This window comes from Lepus europaeus, chromosome 1, assembly GCF_033115175.1.
Source record: "Lepus europaeus isolate LE1 chromosome 1, mLepTim1.pri, whole genome shotgun sequence".
In the NCBI taxonomy this organism is placed as follows: Eukaryota; Metazoa; Chordata; class Mammalia; order Lagomorpha; family Leporidae; genus Lepus; species Lepus europaeus.
In genome coordinates, this window is record NC_084827.1 from 139,638,916 (window position 1) to 139,663,433 (window position 24,518).

The 24,518-nt window shown below is 38.4% G+C and overlaps 1 protein-coding gene across 1 annotated transcript in view; it reads right to left on the bottom strand.

Moving 5' to 3' along the window:
• DNAH7 (dynein axonemal heavy chain 7) overlaps window positions 1-24,518 on the bottom strand; it is a 385,917-nt gene that overhangs the window by 358,476 nt on the left and 2,923 nt on the right. The window contains exons 2-4 of the mRNA XM_062189419.1: window positions 8,745-8,807; window positions 4,514-4,576; window positions 1,012-1,120 (exon numbers count right to left, since the gene is read on the bottom strand). Coding sequence (XP_062045403.1) covers window positions 1,012-1,120; window positions 4,514-4,576; window positions 8,745-8,807 — 235 coding nt within the window. The remainder of the gene's footprint in view (window positions 1-1,011; window positions 1,121-4,513; window positions 4,577-8,744; window positions 8,808-24,518) is intronic.

Here is a 24,518-nt window from a genome sequence, read left to right on the forward strand (position 1 = left end):
TCTTTTGCCACCAGGATTAAAGTTCTCATGTTTTATGTAATCATGATAGAAACCTCTATTTCAACAATATTCACTTAATTTACATTTTGACTAATATATCAATAAACACATTTTTAATACACAAATAAATTTGTCAATTATACTTACACAGAATCTAATATGAAAAAGATAAAAATTATAATAAAATAGAAGGTAAAACTATTCTAGATAATTTAAACTATCACAATGAAAAACTGTTAATGTAAGCAGCCTGATGAGCACTATAATTAATTTTATTTATATATAATTTTATTTTAACAAGTCAAAATAAAAAAATTAAAATGACTAATTTGGAAATAATGCTTACAACTTACTAAAATCCTTGTTTAAAAAATTGAGACTTTGGGGCCAGCGCTGTGGTGTAGCGGGTAAAGATGCCACCTGCAGTGCCCACATCCCTTATAGGTGCCAGTGCAAGACCCAGCTGCTCCACTTCTCATCCAGCTCCCTGCTAATAAGACTGGAAAAGCAGTAGAGGATGGCCCACATCCTTGGAACCCTGCACCCCTGTGGGAGACTCAGAAGAAGCTCCTGGCTCCTGGCTTCGGCCTGACCCAGCTCCGGCCATTGTAGCCATTTAGGGAGTAAGCCAGCAGACAGAAGAGTGATCTCTCTATCTCTTGCTCTCTGTAATTTTTTCCAATAAATAAAAATCTTTTTTAAAAATTGAGTCTTCGATAAGAGGCAAATTCAAACTACAATAAATCAAAGTTTTATGCTAAACATCCCAGTTCCTAAAATTTTGATTCTTACAGCAGTTCCAACAGCCTGAAATAACTAAGAACTAGAAACAACTGTTTTCTGAGAGAGAAAGAATGTTTAGGAGAAAATTTTCTACTTGATATAAATGTAATTTAGGTTGTATGATTTTATTACTCTATTAACTGCATGTTATACTTTTTTTCTCTAGAAAATGTCCTTAATTTAAAATTTTCCATAATATTTCCTAGTATTGAATATTAAAGTTCTTACCATATGATTGCTCATTCTTAACACTAAACTGTTCTTGAATCTCCTCATCCTGCTTTACATTCAGATGGAATGATGGAGCTGCCTGCTGCCACTGGGGCTTCGTACTCACCTAAAGGATAATTTTAAATGAATAAAAAATGTCAGGAAAAAAACTTTTTCCATGATATGTATACATAGTTATAAATAAAAACATTTTCTAAAATCAAGACAACTGAAAAGAAGGCAAAACCACTCAATATTCTTCAACCTGTGAATGGATGTGGTGTTCACTATTTGGGAGAAATTACTAAGAGTCTTGATGCTAGTTTCAGAAACCTAAACCTGGGGTATTCATTTCAGAGAATCTATTCACCCTCAGATTTTGGTACCTATCTCTAAGCTTTCTATTTTAGCAAGAAGCACTCTTCACTGGTTTCCAGGGCTAATCAATTCCCTCTGCATCCAGCTCCAAGAGGTCTTTCCTGTTTTCACAGTTTTGAACTGCCCTGGGATTGATTCCATCACTTAGGGAGCATTCACAGATTCTTGACGCTTATACCTCTTAAGACTACTGGTGATATGTAACTGATACTCAGGGTACATGCTGAGGGAACAACACTGTGTGATGGGAACTATGGCAGACAGGAGAGCACCACATCTTAGAAAAAGCAAGCAACTAATTGGTTCTGTCGAATCACTCCAATGCCAGAACACAGACTCACTATATTGCTAGAGTCTAAAGTTCTTCAATAATCCCAATCAGGTGGATTTAAAAGAAATATCTATGCATTTTTAAAAATTCTTATGATTTAGTCTATTTCTTCCTTTGAGAACCAGATCACCCTGATAGCTCATGTATGTACTGGATTCTTCTTGTTGGTTTTACTCTCTCCAATTCCTTATTCTTGCTTCCCAAATAAACAACCTGCATGTAAGTCCTTGTTTCAGTATTAACTTCTTTCATAGGAAAACAGGCCAAAGCAATTTATAAGTCAATGCTCTTCCATCGTTCCACTTGCCCTTCCATTTTCCTATTCTCATCTTGTGCCATTAAAGATTTAGGCTTTGTGGAAGAGCTAAGTTAGGCATGCAGAACAGGTGCAGAACCAAGTCTTAGATCAGAGGCTGGGAGCTACCAGTTAGTTATCCACTTGATTTCAACTACAGAGGTCACCTCTGGAAGCAAGAAGGTCTGTAAATGAAAACCATCCCAGGCTTATAATTACTGCTGGAGAACGCTTATCCAACTGTAAACCTCAATATTCAAATGAAAATAGTTTTTTTAAGAAAATCAATGGATTATTTTCTAAAATACCAATTTCTGCTAAAATTCATAAAACTCAAGAATGCTGAAGGAAAAAATGCATAATATGAACAAATATGAACACAAAATAAGGTTCAAATTAGCCAACTAAAGCATTTGAAACAATTATATGCTTCACTGACATGAAAAGATTATTATTAATCTCAGCCACAGACATTCAATAAGTAAATTTAAATTAAGTTTATGTTTCTAAATCTGCATACTAATAAGACAGACACAACAAAATAAGGACGATTTTTCAGATTTAAAATGTTTTCAATGCTGAAAGACAGAATAAAATATTCCATTTTAGAAGTTTGTCTTTTTTTTTTTTTAAGTTTATTTGCTTGTTTTTATTTCTTTTAAAGAGCAAGAAGAGAGTTTTGGTTCAAAGAAAAATTTTCCACGTACTGAGTCACTTCCCCCAAATGCTTGCAACATCTGGAGCTGGACCAGTTGGAAGCCAGAAGCCAGAAACTTCATCCTGGTTTCACAGGTGGGTGGCAGGGACCATGTGCTTGAGCTATTATCTGCTACCTCTCAGGGTGCACATTAGCAGCAAGCTGGATGGGAAGCAGAGGTAGCTTACTCCTATAAGGGATGTAGGCATCCCAAACAGTAGCTTGACCTGCTACATGACAACACCCACCTCAAAACCTTGTCTTCTAAACTAGAAAGCTTAACATAGATTTTAGTACTAGGGAAAATGTTACAGCTCAGTTCTATAGATGTGATATGATAAGGCATTAACAACAGAACTATATTTTCAATTAAAATGTTTATTTTTAAACATTCAAGATAACTTATCTAAGAATATTAATTCTTGTTTCTAAATGAAAATATCCTTGAATTCAAATTATCAGAATTGTCTCTGTGTAAAGTTATATAACTTCAATTATATACTTTTTTCTGAGTTTTAAATTATATTCCAAAACAAATAATGCTTTAGATGAACTTTAAAAAAATTAAAATAAGTCAGACACAAAAAGGACAAATAATGTTTATGATTCCATTTATATAAGGTGTCTAGATTAGTCAACTTCATAAAGATAAAAAGTAGAATTTTGTTGATTTGTGGCCAGGGATTGGGAGAAGAAAATTGAGTAGTTACCGTTTGATGTATACATAATGTCATTTTGGGAAGATGAAAAGAGTTCTGGAGATGGGTTGTAATGATGGTTACACAACAGTGCAAATATACCAAGTGCACTGAACTGTATACTTAAAATGGTAAATTTTATGTTATGCACTTTTTAACCACAATTTTAAAAAAAAAAGTGTTTGCACTACAATACCACTTAAGCTCAACTTCCAGAAGTCACGTGAGTGTAACTCAATGGCATTAAACTCATCATAACTGCTAGACAGTAAATCTTATTACAGTAAATGAAAACTTGTCCATCACCCTCAACTGAAAATGTCTATTCATGGCCACAGGAAAATAAGTTATGGTCAAAATACTGAAAATGGATGACAAGATGCATGCAGTCTTTTGTAGCACAGCACAGTAGTACTGGAAGAGCCATCTCCTCAGAAATCATCAAATTAACTCTGATTTTCAAGCTCAGAATCTGAGGGTCAGAGAAGTAAATGACTCCATATGCAGAACCATAGGACAAAACTTAAACCCAAACTCTCATTTCCTGGCTCCCACACTGAAATTCCTTCCGCTAGTCCATCTTGAAAATTATTTCATTCAGAGTACTAATATTCCATAAATATTAAACAATTATAGCTTGGAGTTATTTTAATAAGATGGCATGCTTCATAATATACACTTTACAGAATTTTTCCATTAGAAAAGAATCCAATGAGGGCCAACATTGTGGCATGACGTGTTAAGCCTTCACCTGCAATGCAGCATCCCATATGGGCCACAATTCAAGTCCCAGCTGCACCACTTCTGATCCAGCTCCCTAATAATGTGTCTGGGAAAGATGGCCCAAATCCTTGGGCTCCTGCACCCACGTGGGAGAGCTGGAAGAAGCTCCTGACTCCTGACTTCGGCCTGCTCTAGCTCCAGCCTTGCAGCCATTTGGGGAGTGAATCAGTGAATGGAAAATCTCTCTCTCTCCCTCTCTCACTCTCCCTTAAAAAAATAATTAAACAGAGCATAAAATTCAAAATCAGAAATGCACTTACTTTTTTTCAAGTTTGAAAACTAATAATAAGCATTCTTAAAAAGGCAAAAATCTTCAATAGAATGTATAGGTAAATTACCATAGACAACTGTGGTAAAGCTCTTGCTAGTGCCTTGGATTTTTCTTTGCTGGATGATTTACCCTGCATGAAAAGTATGAAAAGAAAAAACCTTTTTATTCTGTTAATGCTAAAATTGATTCACTCAACCAAATTTTAGACTTTCCCACTATAAAGTAAAGCACATGCAAGCTTATTCATCCTCTACTGTTTTTAAATTCTTACATATATCTTAAAATTGTTTTATTTAGAGTAAGGAAATAAAGTGCTTATCAGAAAGCTTTCAAAAGTGTGCAAAGTGTTTTATTTATGGCCCTTTCTTCTGAGAATTTATGTCAGCCTAGTTAGTGACTGGGGCTTAGTTGAGCTCTGCTTCTCTCCACTGCTAAAATATAATTTTTGTCCATATTGACAGATCACAATGGTCCACTCCCTAAGGTGACAATGCATCCAGGTTAATGCACCCTCAAGTTCCATAATTAACAGCCAGAGTTTTTAGTATCACCTTTAACAGAAAAGTGCTGCTACCTCCTGCGCAGTAAGAGTAATTCCATAGCAGGAATTTCATCAAGGTCAGAGGAAGCACTGTCGACAGTGTTCCCAAAGGCAGAGCGCTAAGATGAACAAGGACTACTGATCACATCAGACTTCACAGGAGCAAAGAGTAACCTTTGCTGGGCTACATCTCTGAGATTTGGAGGTCTGTCTCTTACGCTTGCTAATGTTAATTACCTCAACTAACAGAGTCAACAACAATATTCCCCTCTATCTTCCTGTTCATTTCTGGCCATTTCTTCAAGGCCAGGTAAAAAAAATTAGATTTTTCTTTCTTAATGCCAACTGCAGGTAATCTCCTTTGAATATATGCAGTATTTAACATTTAAATTCTTTCTGAAATATAACCCGTGTGTGCATCTACCTTATTCTGTTCTTCTTACCCCTCACCCCCTTTCACCTCCATGTACTAAACCAGACTTGCAAAGCTGGATAAACTTACCTTAAAATAATTTTAACTTCATCTTAGGGAATTAATAAAAGGTGAGCCAATCTCTAAAAAAGATACAACAAAATTAAGGGAAGGAGGGAGGGGGGAAGAGTGGGGAGCACAGAGGGGAAGGAAGGGGAGGAAGGATGGGAAGCATTGGAGGGATGGAGGGAGGGAGAGAGGAAAAACAGAGAGGAAGGGATAGAAGGAAGAGAGAAAGGGAAAGAGGAAAGAGAAGTGAGGGAAGGAAGGAAGGAACTCAACTTTGCAAAGTACTTCCAAAGACACAGCACCAGATTAGTGAATGTTTCCTACATAACCAATAATATAGCCCAAATGGCTCTGTGTTCTACAATTCCCAGTGGACTGCCTGATGCCAAGGCAAACATGAGCATTTTTCATGCTAAAAGATAGGATAGGTGTTCTCAAAATTGAAGGCTTCTATTTGAGGAGAATGAGAGTATGGCAAAGGCCTGAAAAAATACAGTTATAAATGCTTAAGGGAAAGGCTCTGGGAGGTACAAAACAAGTGTCCCAGAATTTTCATACCAGGATACAGATGTAATTCAAATGAGATGTATTGTAACGGGTCCTCTACAAATATCCAAAATGCCTGCTCAGCTTCAGCCTCCTCCACAAACTCCCTACTTATCCAACTTCTTAGGATGCCTATTATGCCTGCAGAACGATTTCCCCCAGTCTTATCAGCCCTTTTGGTAGAGAAGGGTGGTAAGGACCTTAGTGTTACCTTCTTATGCAGTAGTGAAGAATATATTATATTTTGTAGATTATTTTACAAATAGTGGTTCTCTGACTAACCAAAAAGAGTAGTCACACATAAACCAAAATATCATGTAGCTAACTATATGGCTCACCACATATCACATCCTCCTGGCTTTTTCACCTCTAATTCCAGACATCATAGAGAGGAGCAGTTATGTGTTGGCTTCATCTAATATAGCAATGAGTGTTTTACCTCAAGGAAATGCATTTTTCTTCCTGTGGGGGAGCACCTCCATTGCCATAGCACAGGACTCTAGGAATAGCTCACTCTGCCCATACACATGAGCAGCCAGAGAGTGTGGGAGTTAAAATCCCTAGGAGCATGCAAGATGAAAGATGATAAATGGTATTCCTGAATCCACCTTATGCAGCAAATACAGGTAGCATTCTATATGCTCATAAGGCCATGGTAGGATTATCCTAGCTACCTTCTATAACAACCAACTTAAGAGCCCATGTGTTATAAGTTTTTCTTCAGAGCTTTATTCTCCCAAATCCCTTATTCTGTCTCCTCAGGTGACCTTCAAAATAAACTAGCTATACACAAATCCTTTTCTCAGGCTCTCTTTTCACAGGAAAACAAGTTAAGACAAATGAAAAATCAGTGCTCTCCCATCCATCTACCTCTCATTCCATTATTTCAGTCTCATCTAATTCTATAAAGGATTAAGATTCATGGAAGTGCTGAGTGAGGTTTGCAGAAGGGGTAAAAAGCAGGTCCCCAGCTCACAGAGGTTAGAAGCCACCAGTCCTGGATCAACTTGATTTCAACTACAAGGCTCATCTCTAGAAGGGTCTGTAAGGAAAATCACTCCAGGTCTTAACTTCTTGTAAAGAACTTTCATCCAAATGTAAACTTTAATCCTCAAACGAAAATACTTATATCAGGGGCTGGTGTTGTGGCATAGTGGGTAAAGCTACTGCATGTGATGCCTGCATCCCGTATGGACCCAGGGTCATGTTCAGGCTGCTCCACTTCTGATCCAGATCCCTGCTAATGGCCCAGGAAAAGCAGTGGAAGAGGGCCCAAGTGCTTGAGCCCCTGCCACCTACATGGGAGACCCAGGTAATTTTCCTGGCTCCTGGTTCCTTGCTTCAGCCTGGCCCAGCCCTGGCTGTTGTGGCTATTTGGGGAGTGAATCAGTGAGTGGAAGATCTCTCTCTCTCTCTCTCTCTCTCTCTCTCTTCTTCCCTCCCTCCCTCCCTCTTTCCCTCCTTCATCCTTTCTTTCTTCCCTTCCTCCCTTAGTAAATCTTTCAAATATACAAATAGATCCTTTTAGAAAGGCAAATGCTTAAATCAATAAATTATTTTTAAATCTCTTTAAAATATGATTTCTCTTAAAATATCTAAAAGTTAAAGGATTCAGAAGAAAATTGGAAATGAACTGAGTGAATAGTTTTAAATCAGCCAATAAAAGTATTTTAGACAACTACATGCCTTTGTTGGCGGGAATGGATTACTCATCTCAGGCACTGAATATTTATGCAGTAAATACATTTATATAAATGACAGTCTAGAAAAATCTATTTCATTTCACTTATTTGATTTATTAACTAGAAAAACTTATGGTACTTATTTTAAAAGCTGGAAAATAATTCTGTGATTCTATTTTATAGAATTTGATGTAATAATCTTGATATTATCACACCATATGGTCACCACTAAAGCACATACATTCAAATGTTCAAGAACATTCACTTAAAATTTTATTCAGGTTTTTTAAGCGGAATTTCTGATTTCAAATTATTGAGAATTGTCTCTGTATGCTGCAATGAAATTCCATTATAGAGTTCACTCTGAGCTTTTAAAATATATTCAGGGCAAATTATGCTTGCATTGCAATTATGCTTAAACTCAACTTCCAGATATAATATGAGTGAAAGGAATTAAACTCAACATAATTACTAGGGAGCAAATCTTATTACAGTAAATGAAAACTTGTCCAGCACTTTATCAACTCTAAATATCTATTTGTGGCCACAAGAAATAATTCATGGTCAAAATAATGAAAAGGGATGACAAGATGTATGAAATATTTTGTAGCACAGCATTGTAGTATTGGAAGGGCCATCTATTCAGAAATCATCATATTAACTCTCCTGATTTTCAAACTCAGAATTTGAGGCAAGAGAAGTTAAATGACTCCCCAAAAGTCACATGGCCATGTGTCAAAACTTAAACCCATACTCATTTTCTGGCTCCCATACTGATATTCCTTCTGCTAGGCCATCTTGACAATTATCTCATTCAGAATATTCAAATATTCTGTAAATATTAGGCAATTCTAGTTTACAGTGATTTTTAACCATATAGTAATTTTTCATAATGTGTACACCTCATAGACTTTCTCCACTAGAAAAGAATCAAATGGAGCACAAAATTCAAAATAAAAAATGTAGTTACTCATTTTCAAGATTTTAAAACCAGTCAACAACATAATTATAAAAAGCAATAAGATATAATGGCATATTGGTAAATTACCTTAGTTGACTGTGGTACAAATCGTACTGGTGCCTTGGATTTTTCTTTGCTGGCTGATTTATCCTGCATAAAAAAAATATGATAAAACTGTTTGTCCTGTTAATGTTAAAATTTATTCACAAATTCTACAGTGTTTGATAAAGTAAAACATATATCATCTAAAAGTATTCTAAAACATATACTCTATATAATATGGTCTTGTATACAGAAAATCCTAGGTAATTCACCAAGAAATTATTGGAACTAATGAATGAGTCCAACAAGGTGTCAGGATACAAGGTTAAGACACAAAAACTGTATGTATTTCTAGACACTAGGAAGGGACAACCCAAAGTTGAAATTAATAAACAATTCCACTTACAATCTCAGGAAAAGGAATGAAATACTTAGAAACAAATCTAACAAGTGCAAGACTTGTATGATGAAAGCTATAACATATCATTGAAAGAAATCAAAGAATACCTTAAAATTACAAAACATTCTATGTTCATGGATTGAAAGATGAATATTGTTAAGATGCAATATTCTCCTAAAATTACCTATGTATTTACCAAAATTTCTATCAAAATTTCAGCTTTTTTTTTTTTGGTAGAAATTAACAAATCAATCAGAAAGTCCACAAGGAAAAATATAGAACTCAAACAGCCAAAAACTATTGCAAAAGAAGAACAAAGTTTCAGAGTCACATTTTCAGATTTCACGAGTTACTACAAAATTAAGTAATGAAGACTTCATGGTACTAGCATAAGGAAAAACATATAGATCAAAGGAAGGGAATTTAGAGTTTAGGAAGAAACTCCTAAATTTATGGGCAATTGATTTTTTCTGGCAAGCGTGCCAAGACAAGTCAATGAGAAATGAGTTATACCTTCTGAGAATTTATTTGAATCTAACTTGTGTCCAAAGTTTACTCAACCCCATTTCATTTCCCCATAGCTAAAATTGCATTTTTTTTCCAGAATCACCCACTTCCTAAGATGAAAATGTTTAAAATTTAACATTGAAGTTGCCATAGGTACTATTTGTACTTTTTAGCAGAATCTTTGAGAGAAAAGGACTGCAACTCTCTTTGCAGTGGAGAATAATTCCTTGGAAGAAATTTCATCTAGGCAAGAAGCACCTCTGTTAGAGATAACAATGTTTTGATCTACAAAGAACATAATGTGAGTTTTTTTGGGGGGCAGTTGCCAACGACTGTCCCTCAGCTCCGAATCTATGCATTTTGCTCCTCTTTCAGATATTTGACAAGACTCTAAAACATTTCCTCTATGCCAATTGGCATAATGTTACAAGATACTGAAGGAACAGTATGAAAGGAAGCAGTTTTCTTTCTGGTTATAGTACCATTTTTCATTCCTCCCATGGTGTGGCTGCCAGTAGTCAGCATCCTTGTATGGGCACCTTCTCCCGCTGTAGTGCACGGCTCACCTAATGGCAGATACCATCCAAGTTTCACTGGCATTCCTGTGAAACTAGCTTTCCACCAGTTCCATTGACACCAGAGGGAGACTTCTTTTCAAACTTCCAGCATCCCAGGCCATGGTTTTCATCTCCCTGCCCAGGCCTGAAACACCCCAGAAAGTCTCTCTGCCACCCAGTGGACCACAGCAATACTATCTCCACTGAGGTCTCAACTAAGTTGCGGGCAAGCTGTGGCTTTCTCAAGTTTTCTCCTTGAGCGCACTCCCTTATACCTACAGAGAGTAGCTGTTCCTTATACCTGCTACTCCTCTATTCTTAGAGCTGCACTGTCCAAAGCAATCCACTAGCTCCCACAGCTGTTGACCACTTGGAATGTGGCTCATCTAAAGTAAGATGTATCTAAAAGCAGATTTTGAATGCTTAGAACCAAAAAAAGCTTATAAATTAATGCATTATATTAGTTTGCTAGGGCTGCCATTACAAGTACTACAGACTGAAGGACTTGAACAACAGCTCACAGTTTGAGATCAAGGTGTTAGCTGGGTCGGTTTCTTCTTTCTCCAGGACTTATAAATGGCTATCTTTCCCCTGTGTTTTCTACCATCTTCCTCCTGTCAAATCTCCTCTTGTTATAAAGGTACTGGCCACATTGGATTATGGTCAACCATTATTTTTATCAGTTTAATTGAATCATATCCCTTAGAAACCCTATCTCCAAATGCATTCACATTCAGATACACTGAGGATTAAGACTTCAGATTATGAGTTTGGAGGGAGGATGATGCAATTAAACCAATAACATTCATAATTCTTCATGCTGGGTACAGTACATTTTGATTGCATTGTGTGCTAGCATTGTTCTAAGACATTTACATCTAAGAATCACAATATTACTAAAGTTGTACTTATGAAATTTGTACCAATTAAATAAAAAGTTTCTTTGGGGAAAAATAAAAGCATAGAAAATCTGAAAACAAAAAAAATGAGATATAAGAAAACTAGTATTTTTTGAGATGTGAAACCCTAAAAACTCTTTGAAATAGTGATGTGCCACTTTCGTGCAATTGTATAGATGAGGACTTCATTTATGATGTGTTTTTCTCCCATACAGAGCATAATCAAGTTAATGTTAAATCTATTAAATGAAGATAAATTACTTGCATCAGAGTATTCTATATTTATAGATAAATACTTTTATAGGTAAATACTTTTCACAGTCTCTCCATTATCACCCCAGTTTTCTTCTCAGTTTTAAATTTTTCTGTATTTCTTCTCTGTTTTCTGTTTACCTCATATGTGCTGAGGTGGTATTTACTGTCTTTATGTTGACTGGGATTTAATTAACTTCTTACTTATCTATTAAAGGACATTGTTTTTGCCCCTGCAACTTGAAGCTTTCTCTCATGCATCATTTTTTCCTACTCTGTGAATTCTTTTCACTGCCATGCAACTATACTACAATAATTGTCATCTGAAGCAATCTTTTTTTAAAAAGATTTTATTTATTTTTTTGAGAGGTAGAGTTACAGACAGTGAGAGGGAAAGACAAAAATTTTCAGTCTGTTGGCCCACTGTCTGTTGGCCCACTCCCCAAATGGCCACAACAGCCAGAGCTGCGCCAATCCTGAGCCAGGATCCAGGAGCTTCCTCCTGGCCTCCCATGTGGGTGCAAGGGCCCGAGCATTTGGGCCATCTTTACTGCTTCCCCAGGCCATAGAGAGAGCTGGAGTGGAATAGGGGCAGCCAGGACTAGAACCGGCGTCCATTTGAGATGCCAGTGTCGCAGGCCGAGGATTAACCTGCTGTGCCAAGGCACTGGCCCCCTGAAACAATCTTAATCCTACATTCCTTCCAGCTACATTTCCATTTTTCTGCTCCCAGTTTTTCCAGAATGTTCTCCCATGAGGTTTCCGTTCCTAATACACCACTCTCAATGGGAGCTCTGATTACCCAAATAATGCCAAGTCATGTGGTGGTTAACTCTTAGGTCTCATTTTACTCAATCCCCTGGGAGTGTTCAGACATAGTTGATCATTATTTCCTTGAGCACTGTCTTCACTCAATTTCAAGAATTTTTTTATGCTACTCCTAACACAGTGAACACTTTTTCTAAATTTCCATTGCTAATTCCTTCTTTTTGTTTTTTTAATTTTTTTTTCTTTTTTTTTAACTTTTATTTAATGCATATAAATTTCCATTGTACAGCTTGGATAACAATGACTTCCCCCTCCCATAACTTCCCTCCCACCTGCAACCCTCCCATCTCCCACTCCCTCTCCCCTTCCATTCACATCAAGATTCATTTTCAATTCTCTTTATATACAGAAGATCAATTTAGTATATATTAAGTAAAGATTTCAACAGTTTGCACCCACATAGAAACACAAAGTGAAACATACTGTTTGAGTACTAGTTATAGCATTAAATCACAATGTACAGCACATTAAGGACAGAGATCCCACATGAGGAGCAAGTGCACAGTGGCTCCTGTTGTTGACCCAACAAATTGACACTAGTTTATGGTGCCAGTAACCACCCTAGGCTCTCGTCATGAGTTGCCAAGGCTATGGAAGCCTTCCAAGTTTGCCGACTCTGATCATATTTAGACAAGGTCATAAAAGACAGAGTGAGGATAGTAACCAATGTTCTTAAGAGTGGCATTAACCAGGTCTGAACAGCATTAAGTGGGGAAGAGGACCATCAGTACACACAGGTTGAGAGTAGAGCCATTGGTGGTAGAGTAGAGGTTATGATTACAAAGGAATGAGGCCCAAGTGCACTTAGACAGGGTCTAGAACAAAGGACAGAGTCATTATTAGAGGAGCTAAGAAAGGTGCTAAGCTACAATTAAGTTTTCTGATTGAGAGGCAAATAGAACCTGATAGAAGGGGCTTGATAATAATCTGGTGGGCTTTAGGCCTTGTAAGTTAAGAGGCCCAGACCTATCTATCTCTTCACATGGGGTACATCCTAAGGGAGGTGTGAACCTCCTAGGGGAAGGCACTCTGTTGACTTTCATTACTTGGCTGGCCTGGGAGGAGAGCTGGCCAGGTAAAGGCAGGGGGCATCTTTAACAAGAAATTACAGTTCTGCCTGCAATGTTGCTGACCCTACTTGGCCATCCCCTCAGCTGCAGTGGTCACTTTGGAAGTTGGGCTGAGTGAAGGGCTTTTCAGCTTAGAGCCAATAAGATCTGTGGCTCTGACCTGGGCATCCTTCCACTCCAGGGCAGGTCCATATCCAGTGATCCAACTCTTGGCAGAGCTGCCAGGGCTCTTCACAAGCTGACTTCTGCTGAAGCCCAGGCTTACCACATTGAAAGCCACTGCAGTGGACTGGCCTGTTGGGTCTCCTTGAGGGCAGATCACTGTACAGATCAGCCATTAATAGGCCTGCCACCCATTGCTTCTGATGCCGAGCTTTCTTTTCCTCCTGGTTTGTGTTAAAGCAGACCAGAGGATGCAAGTCAAGGGAGTGTCCAAGTCCCATCTCTAATCTTCGGTGGCCTGAACTGCAACTCTATAGTCACAGGCATGTTCTGTAGTAGTTTTTCTAAGGTAGACAATGCCCATGAGGAAAATTATATTCTCACTTTAAAATTTTCTTTCCCTTTGGCCTGAAAGGGAGGTTTTTTCTACTTACTGTTTACTTTGCTGATGGTGAAGTAAATCTAGCTATGAAATTATAATTTAAGCTCTTATTTTGGCTATGCTATTACAGAAAAATGTTAGCCATCTCTTTTATAAGGTCTAAAGATTAAATTGTGCGTCCTACAGATTCCTTCATAATAGAATTAGTTTCCTACCTTGAAGAGAATAGAGAAATGAAAGAACAAGTTGGGCTTAGAATAGAGAAATGAGGGAGCAAGTCCTAGATCGCCTGCTGACAATAGCAATATTACATGAATACTTAGCAAATAGTTTCAACCATTAGATAACAACTTAAGAAAACATTTACCAGAAGGTCCAGTGCCTTCTATAAATTTTAAGAATCATGTATTTGGAAACACCTCTTAAATATCTAACATGGTGTAGTTTGTTTAACTAGTAAACTTAAGCACAACCATATAAAATGTTTTTAGTTTCTTTCTACCAACAAGTATAAAACATATGATGCAGAGATTCAGGTCACATGAATTAAAATGTATCTTTGATTAATTTTAGCAGCTTAAATTTATGGACAATCTTATCTATAAGCCAATTAAAATAAAACTCTTAATAAAATTTTCCCATGTGGACATACAATATGTACACACATATAACATAACATAGTAGACCAATATAGCAATTTTAATAATAGCTTTTAAAATCTTTAACTCTTTTTGTAGATTGCCAATTGATTTGAATTGCTTTTTGTTTTTAGTAACCTCAGTTAACCATACTTTCTCTCAGTTGGTACTGTTAATACATTATTGGCTTCATCTGTTTGCAGAGCCATCCCAAAGTACTGAATACAATAGAAGTGGCTGGAAAAAGGCCATAGGAACCTATAGGAGGACAGCTAAACACAGAACCAACAACACTTTAGTTTTATGAGCAGCACATCATATATAACTGTGGATGACAAAAGACTTTAAGTCGCCATGTTTAAAATTATAAACTCATCAACCAACAAGAGGCATTTGCTTACTTCACAGTAATTTGGAAAGCATCTGTAGGATTTTACAAGTATTTAACCCTTTAGGCCTCTGGGGCTTTCTCATTAAGATAACTATCATGTCTAGTAACACAAAATCATTAGACTTTTTAATTCTCAAACATTTGTATTAATAGCATTTTCCATTATAGAAACGTAAAATGTGGTACCACGTCACATCTTGACAGTACTTCTAATATAATCCAAATAGCCTGATTAGTTGGTGTCTCTATAAGATGAGAGACATAGGTCCTTCGATTTTTTCAGTTGGGCCCAAACTAGAAAAACCAAAGTCCAAGATTTACTGGAAATTTTAGAGTCCAGATTGTTTGAAACTTTGATTTTTTGAATGCCTGTCAAGAATGCCGAGAAGGCTCAAAATCCAAAATATCTGGTTGAAATAAGATTCCTTAAAATCATGACATAACATAGACCAAATTTGATCATTGTTACAAGGTGATTATTCAAATCTTTGAAAATAAGCACATATTTAAATAACCCATAGCTCTTAATAAAAATTCAGCTGTTTTTGAACAATTAGAATTTAACAGACATCAAGAGAACATAATAGATTACTTTAACACATTGCTTTAACAGAGCATCAGAGTTTAATTCTATGTCAAAGAGAAATTGAGCTTCCTGTGATCTTTTGCTGTGAGGTTTCCTTCGTTTACCTTCTTTCATATTGATGACTGTGTTTCTGTGTTTCTCTGTGTAACACATCTTTAAGCATCTTTTGCAGGGCAGGACGAGTGGCAACAAATTCTTTCAATTTCTGTTTGCTATGAAAAGTCTTAATTTCACCTTCATTCATAAATGAGAGCTTTGCAGGATATAATATTCTGGGCTGGCAGTTTTTCTCTCTTATTACCTGGGCTATGTCTCGCCATTCCCTTCTAGCTTGTAGGGTTTCTGGTGAGAAGTCTGCTGTGAGTCTAATTGGAGATCCTCTGAGAGTAATCTGACGTTTCTCTCTTGCACATTTTAGAATCTGTTCTTTATGTTTCACTGTGGTGAGTTTGATTACGATGTGTCGTGGTGAGGATCTCTTTTGGTCATGTTTATTAGGGGTTCTATAAGCTTCCTGTACTAGGATGTCTCTTTCCTTCTCCAAACCTGGGAAATTTTCTGCTAATATCTCACTGAAAATGCCTTCTAATCCTTTCTCCCTCTCCATGCCTTCAGGAACTCCTAGAACCCGAATGTTAGGTTTTTTTAATAGTATCCTGTAGATTCTCGACAATATTTTTTAGATTTCTAATTTCCTCTTCTTTTCTTTGGTTTGCCTGTTTCCTTTCCTGTTCTCTGTCTTCTAAGTCCGATATTCTCTCTTCTGCTTCGCCCATTCTGTTTTTAAGGCTCTCTAATGTATTTGTCATTTGATCTATTGAATTCTTCATTTCATTATGATTTCTCGTCACTATCACAGTTTCTTGTTCTACTAGTTGTTTCATTTCATTTTGATTCCTCCTTAATATTTCATTTTTATGAGAGAGATTTTCTATCTTGTCCATTAAGGATTTCTGTAGTTCAAGAATTTGTTTTTGAGAAGTTCTTAACGTTCTTATCAATTTTTTGAGATCCGCTTCTTGCATTGCTTCTATCTCATCATCTTCATAATCTTGAGTTGGGGTGTCTTTTTCATTTGGGGGCGTCATAGTGTCTTCCTTGTTCTTGTTACCTCGGTTTTTGCATTTGTTGTTTGGCATGTTGGAGATATTTGGTTTCTTCACTGTGGTGTTTTTTCTTGTTACACTATGGCTCTATATTAAATGGATTATCTGCTTTTGGTGGAGCCTGAGAGGCTTGAGATGGGTGTTGCCTGAGAGCTGTGTTTGGTTCCTCAGGTTTGAGGATGTGTCAAAGGTGACACTCCCAGGCTAGGCGTGGTAAGTCAGTCCTTCCTTCTTTCCTTCTTTCCTTCCTTCCTTCCTTCCTTCCTTCCTTCCTTCTTTCATTCAAAAGGGAAGTAATTCCACACAGCTGAACGTAATTGGAGGTAGTTAGCAGGCGAATGATATACCCACAGGAGCCAGAGATCGGAAGCTCTTTCCCAAGGACCACTCAGGGAATCTGTGCTGCCCTCAGTGTGGGCTCCAATTCTCCTGCAGTCTCCCACTGGGTTGCCAAGTTAGATCCTAATCTCCTGTTATTTCACACACCCCCCCCCCAGAGTCAGGTTTTTCTGCTAGGCTCAGGGCCGGTGCGGACCTGAGGTCACCCTGCTTATGACGTATGTCCAAAATGGCGTCTGCTTTTTGTCTTGCTCGCCTTTGAGGGGTGAACGGAGAGAGAGAAACTTGTGTCCGTATCGGTCATTTTTTTTTTTCCTCTCTCTCTTCTAGTTAGCCTGGTGAACTTTTCCCCATGGAGTTTCAAGCCTCGTTCCCTCTAGTCTCCTCTTTCCACTTGCCCGCTGGTGTCTCGGGCTGTTGAGGTTCAGCTCACCTCGCGTTCCAGCGCTGGTGTGTTGATTCTGCTGCTGATGTCCCGAACTTCGGCTCCCACGCTCTCCACGCAGGTCCACTCTGAATCACTAGTTCCATAAGAGTTTCCTCTGCTGTTTCTTCCCCTACTCTTCCTTGACCCTGCAGTATCTCCACTTTTATTAAACTGTGTCTTCCTGGACTATCAGTGTGCTCCCTTCCTATTCTGCCATCTTGCAGCTCTCTACAATAGATCTTTTCAATGTATTCTTCCTGTTCCTTCTCATCTTTTGATCCTCATATGACAGGCATCCTTCTGTTGTCAGTTATGTTTCCTTCCTAATTGACCCCATTCAGTCCAAATATTTCAAATATCATCCATACACTGAAATCTCCCAAATTTCTCTCTCCAGAATTAATTTTTATCCTAAATTCCTAATACATACATCTGATTTTATTTAGTTATGTTCATTCAGAATTCTGATACCTCCAACTTAATATGTTAAAAATATTACTTGGTTAATAAACACCTGCATACCCATAACTTCCTCATATTTCACTGAACTCAGAAAATGGTATCACATTAACACTATTGTTCAATATAAAATCCCTGTTGCTATTCATGACTTTTCTCACATCATACATTTAATCCATCATCAAATCCTTTGAGTCCTACCTACAACCTGTATTTAGAAACCAGGCTTCTCACAATATCATAACTACAAACCTGGCCTAAGGTGATGGAAAGAAAGGGACTAGAGGATCTGGCATTGTGGTGTTGTGAGTAATTCAGCAACCCATATAAGTACCAGTTTGAGTCCCAGCTGTACTACCTCTAATCCAGCTCCCTCCTAATGCACCTGGGAAAGGAGCAGAAGGTTGCCCAAGTCCTTGGGTGTCTGCACCCATGTGGAAGACCTGGAAGAAACTCCTGGCTCCTGGCTTTGGCATGGCCCAGCCCTTACCATCGCAGCCATTTGGGGAGTGAACCAGTGGATGAAAGATCTCTGTCTCTCTCTCTCTGTAACTCTACCTCCCATGGCAGTCCTTCTCGATGATTATTAGATATGGCACCACTTGTGAAATCTTGATTTTAAACTTGATTCTGTCATCAGTATATCCTTTGCTTCTAGAAAGCATCATATGGTACCCTCCTCAAAGCTATATTTCTCTGCTTTCATTGAGAACTCAGAATCTGAATCTACCCCCTTTCTCTTACCTTTTCCTTTTTGCCTAGCATAGATTCAATGGCCAGTGATCATAACTACACCATATTAAATACTCTCAGATTGCTGTGTCTCACACATTTGACAAAAACTACAATCCCACTGCAATTCAACTATTCAGCTTCTCCATGCTTATACCTAAGTAAGTAGGTATATAATGTTGGATGAAAATCACATCACAAACCCCACTGAACTCACTTTAAGTTCACAAAATTTTTTTTTGACAGGCAGAGTTAGACAGTGAGCAAGAGAGACAGAGAGAAAAGTCTTCCTTCCATTGGTTCACCCCCCTAAGTGGCTGCTACGGCCGGTGCACTGCACCAATCCAAAGCCAGGAGCAGGTGCTTCCTCCTGGTCTCCCATTTGGGTGCAGAGCCCAAGTACTTGGGCCATCCTCCACTGCCTTCCCAGTCCACAGCAGAGAGCTGGACTGGAAGAGGAGCAGCCAGGGCAGAATCCAGCACCCCAACCGGGACTAGAACCCGGAGTGCCAGCACCGCAGGTGGAGGATTAGCCTAGTGAGCTGCGGCGCTGGCCCCTAAAGTTCACAATTTCTGATCTCTCATATGTCCTCAACATTTTTAAGTTTATTTTTCTACTTTTTGAGTTGAACTATTACCCCCAAATTTCTTACACATCATTTAATTGTTGAAAATGTCTTCATTTTTCTGTAAGCAAACCTATAAATATGCTGGTACCCCTATTGTTCTTCTATCCTGTATCTACAAGCAGTGAAGACACTAATTTACCTTTTATCAGAGGTCAATCACTTGATCTCCTCTATCTCCTTTCACTGTGTTCTAGTAATTCCCTTTCTTTCCTAAATTAGTGATGCCTTTTATACTGGAACATCCTCATCAACATTCAAATAAAGAATGAATTTTTTGAAGTTTTATTTATTTACTTGAAAGGCAGAGAGGCAGAAATCTTCCCTCCACTGGTTCACTCCTCAAATGTCCACAAAGCTAGGTCTGTATCAGTCCAAAGCCAGAAGCCTGAAACACCATCCAAATCTCCCACATGGGTGGCAGAGACCCAATTATTTGAGCCATATCCCACTGCCTCCAAAGATGCATATTAGCAGGAAGCTGGGATTGGAAGCAGAGCTGAGATAAACTCGGCCATTCTGGTAAAAGATGTGGGCAATGTAAGTGTTGTCTTAATCACTGTGTCAAATGATAAATCCTATTTTTCAAGGGAAACTTTAATTGTACTCCCTAACCCAGTTGTAAAACAAATAGTTTAATTTTTAAATTTTATTTGAAAGGCAGAGAGACAGAGATCTCCTATCCACTAGTTGAAAATGAAAACTGCTTCTAATTATAGTAATTTCTATGGTGGTTATGCTGTGTTTGCCCCAGATCAAATCACCATCCTCTTATTTCTTCTCTATGCCTGACCTGGAGGGTTGGAATCTTCTTTTGTTCTTAAGATTTAATTATTTATTTGAAAGTCAGTTACAGAGAAGGAGAGGCAGAGGCAGACAGAGTCAGAAACAGAGAATCTTCCATCCGGTGGTTCACTTCCCAAATGGTCACAATGGCCATGGCTGAGCCAGGCTAAAGCCAGGAGCCTGCAGCTTCATCTGGGCCTCCCACATGGGTTCAGGGACCCAAGGATTTAGGCCACCTTCCACTCTTTTCCCAGGCACATTAGCAGAGAGCTTGATCGGAAGAGGAGCAGCCAGGACTCAAACCAGCACCCACATGGGATACCAGCACTACAGGCAGTAGCTTTACTTGCTATGCCACAGCACTAGCCCTGAGGGTTGAATTCTATGTATGGGCATCATCTGGGCCCTCTACCTTCTGGTTTCTGCCAGGGATTAACCAATGGGAAGCAACAATAGGAGACTGAGCAGCAAGAGGAAAGAACTTAGGACACTTATTACCTAGTCTTGATAGTTATGATAGTGACTGAATTCTTGAGAGCTCAGTTCCTCTCAGGAAACTATCATTCCAATCTTCAAGCTCTCACAAGATATCAAACTCTCTGTGGACCAAAGATATACACTGAAGGAAACCCTTACTCATCTCAAAGCCACAATTCTATCCCTATGAAGCACAGCAGACTAGTCCACTGTGTCACTTATGGACAAAGCTCATAATGATTAAGAAAAATCACTTGGGCTGGCGCGGTGGCTCACTTGATTAATCCTCCACCTGCAGCGCTGGCATCCAATATGGGCGCTGGTTCTAGTCCCGGTTGCTCCTCTTCCAGTGCAGCTCTCTGCTGTGGCCCAGGAAGGCAGTGGAGGATGACCCAAATGCTTGGGCCCCTGTACCCACATGGGAGACCAGGAGGAAGCACCTGGCTCCTGACTTCGGATCAGCATAGCTCCAGCAGTAGCGGCCATTTGAGGGGTGAACCAATGAAAGGAAGACCTTTCTCTCTGTCTCTCTCACTATCTAACTCTATCTGTCAAATAAATGAAAAAAAATCACTAAGAGGCTATATATACTCTTAGGCTCACTTAGAACCAATTAATCAAAAGTCTTCCACCAAGAAAAAGTATAGGACTTTATGGCTTTACTACTAAATTCTACAAAACATTCAAAGAGGAAGTAACAGCAATACTCTTCAAACCATTCTAAAATATTGAACAGGGTGGAACTCTGACAAACTCTTTTTATGAGGCCAGCATTACTTTGATACTAAAACCGAACAAAGACATGACATGAAAACTATAGACCTATATACTTAACAAGCATTGGTGCAAAGATTCTCAAAAAAATACTACCAAATTGAATCCAAAACCACATCAAAAAGATCAATTTATCATGATTAAGTGGGATTTATCACAGAAATGCATGTATGGTTCAACATTTTCAAATCAATAAACATAAATTACATCAATAGAATGAAAAACAAAAAACATATGGTCATCTTAATAGAGGCAGAGAAAGCATATCAACAAAACTTGATGATAAAAATCCTACAAAAATTATATATAGAAGGAATATTCCTCAAAATTATGAAGGCTATATATGACAAACAAACAGCCAATATCATATTGAATGGGGAAAAGCTGAAAGCATTTGCCTTCAGACTTGGGACAAGACAAGGATGCCCACTTTCACCACTCTTATTCAATATAGTACTGGAAGTTTCAGAACAATTATGGAGGAGAAACAAAGGACATCAAAATTGGAAAAGAAGTCAAATTATCCATGTTTGCAAATCATATGATGTTGTACATGGAAAAACCTAACCACTCCACCAAAAAGCCATTAGAGCTAATAAACCAATTCAGTAAAGTTGCATGTTACAAAATAAACATACAAAAAACAATAGTTTTTTTGGTACGCTGATGATTAGCTCACAGAAAGAGGAATCAAGAAAGAAATCCCCATTCACAATAGCCACAAAAAATTGGGAATAAATTCAAGCAAAAAAGTGAAAAATCTCTACAATGAAAATTATCAAACATTGATTAAAGAAGTCATCAAGGACACAAAAAATGTGAAGATATTCCTTGTTCATGGATCAAAAGAATCGATATCACTAAAATGTCTATACTACCTAAAGCATTCTATAGAGTCAGTGCAAACTCTATGAAAATACCAATGACATTCTTTACCAAACTAGAAAAAGCAATCTTAAAATTCATATGCAATCACAAAAGACCTAGAATAGCAAAAATGATCCTGAACAAGAAAAATCAAGCTTGAAGCATCACAATACTTGACTTCAAAGCATACTACAGGGGCCAGCACTGTGGCATAGCAGGTAGAGCCTCCACCTGCAGTGCCAGCATCCCATGTGGACAACAGTTCAAGTCCTGGCTGCTTCACTTCCCGTCCAGCTCTCTGCTGTGACCTGGGAAAGCAGTGGAAGATGGCCCAGGTTCTTGGGCCCCTGCACCCATGTGGGAGACCCAGAGGAAGCTACTGGCTTCAATCAGCCCAGCTCCAGCCATTGCAGCCATTTGAGGTGTGAGCCAGTGGATGAAAGACATTTCTTCTTCTTTCTTCTTCTTCTTTCTTCTTCTTCTTTCTTCTTCTTCCTTCTTCTTCCTTCCTCTTCCTTCCTCTTCCTTCCTCCTCCTCCTCCTCCTCCTCCCTCTCTCCCTCTCTCCCTCTCTCCCTCTCTCCCTCTCCCTTTCCCTCCTCTCCTTCTCCCTCTCCAACTCTGTCTTTCAAATAAATAAATAAATCTCAAAAAAAAAGCATACTAAAAGGCAATAGTAATTAAAGGAGCATAGTACTGGCATAAAAACCAGTAAATAGATCAATGGAACAGAAATAGATAACCCAGAAATTAGTCCATCCACATACATTCACTCAACTCATTTTGACAAAAGTGCTCAGACCATACAGTGAAGTAAGGTTAGTCTCGTCAACAAATGGTACTAGACTAATATATGTAGAAGAATGAAATTAATCCATACCTCTCACCATTTACAAAAATCAGCTCAAGACTGGTCAAAGACTTAAATTTAAAACCTGAGACTATGAAGTTGCTGGAAGAAAACATAGGGGAAACACTCCAACACATCGGTGTAGTAGATGACCTGGTGCATTGCTGTGGCTAAGCTTCCACCTGCAGCACCCGGCATCCCATATGGGCGCTGATTTGAGTCTCAGCTGCTGCTCTTCTGATCCAGCTCTCTGCTATGGCCTGGGAAAGCAGCAGAAGATAGCCAAGTACTTCAGTCCCTACACCTGCGTGGGAGACCCAGAAGAAGCTCCTGGCTCCTGGCTTCGGTTCAGCGCAGCTCTAGCAGTTGTAGCCATTTGGGGAGTGAACCAGCAGATGAAGGACCTTCTCTCTGTCTCTCCCTATCTCTGTCTGTAACTCTACCTATAAAATATATAAAATCTTTAAAAATAAATAAATAAAGGTGAAGACTTCGTGGACAAGACCATCAAAGCACAGGTTCAAAAGCAAAATTACATAAATCAGACTATATCAAACTCAGAAGCTTTTGCATAGCAAAGGAAATAGTGAAAAGGCATCCAACAGAATGGAGAAAAATATATGCAAACCACCTGACAAAGGATTAATATCCCAAATATATCAGCAACTTAAAAACCTCGAAAAAATAATAACCAATCCAGTTGAGAAATGGACAAAGGATTTTTTTTTTTTTTTTAGATTTTATTTATTTGGCAGGTAGAGTTACAGGCAGTGAGAGAGACAGAAAGGTCTTCCTTCCGCTGGTTCACTCCCAAATGGCCGCAACAGCCGGAGCTACGCCAATCCGAAGCCAGGAGCCAGGTGCTTCTTCCTGGTCTCCCATGCAGGTGCAGGGGCCCAAGAACTTCAGCCATCCTCCACTGCTTTCCCAGACCACAGTAGAAAGCAGGACTGGAAGAGGAGCAACCAGGATTAGAACCAGCGCCTATATGGGATGCTGGTGCCGCAGGCAGAGGATTAACCCAGTGCGCCATGGTGCCGGCCACGACAAAGGACTTTAATAGTTCTTCAAAGAAGAAATATTAATGGCCAACAAATATATAAAAAAAAAATGCTCAACATCACTAGTCATCAGGGAAATGCTTATGAAAACCACAATGAGATATCACTTTACCCCTGTCAGATGGCTAAAATCCAAAATGTGGAGAATGACAAACGTTGGCAAGGATAGGGGAGAAAGGGGAACACTTATACACTATTGGTGGGAGTTTAAATTAGTACAGCCACTATAGAAAAGAGTGTGGAGATTTCTTTAAAAATTAGAAATAGACTTGCCATATGATCCAGGAATTCCACTAACAGGCATATACCCAAAAGAATCAAACATAATATATCAAAGAGATCCTGCACCACCATGATTATATAGCAGCACTGTTCACAATAGCCAAAATCTGGAACTAACCAAGGTGTGCATCATCAAATGAATGGATAAAGAAAATGTGACATTTATACACAATGGAATATTATTTAGCAACAAAAACAATGAAATTCTACCATTTGCAGCAAAATGGATGCAACTGGAGGACATTATATTGAGTGAAATAAGATGGACCTAGAAAGAGAAATACCACATGTTCTCTTGTACATGTAGAAGGTAAAATTCAAAAAGAAGAAGGAGAAGGAGAAGAAGGAGAAGGAAGGAAAGA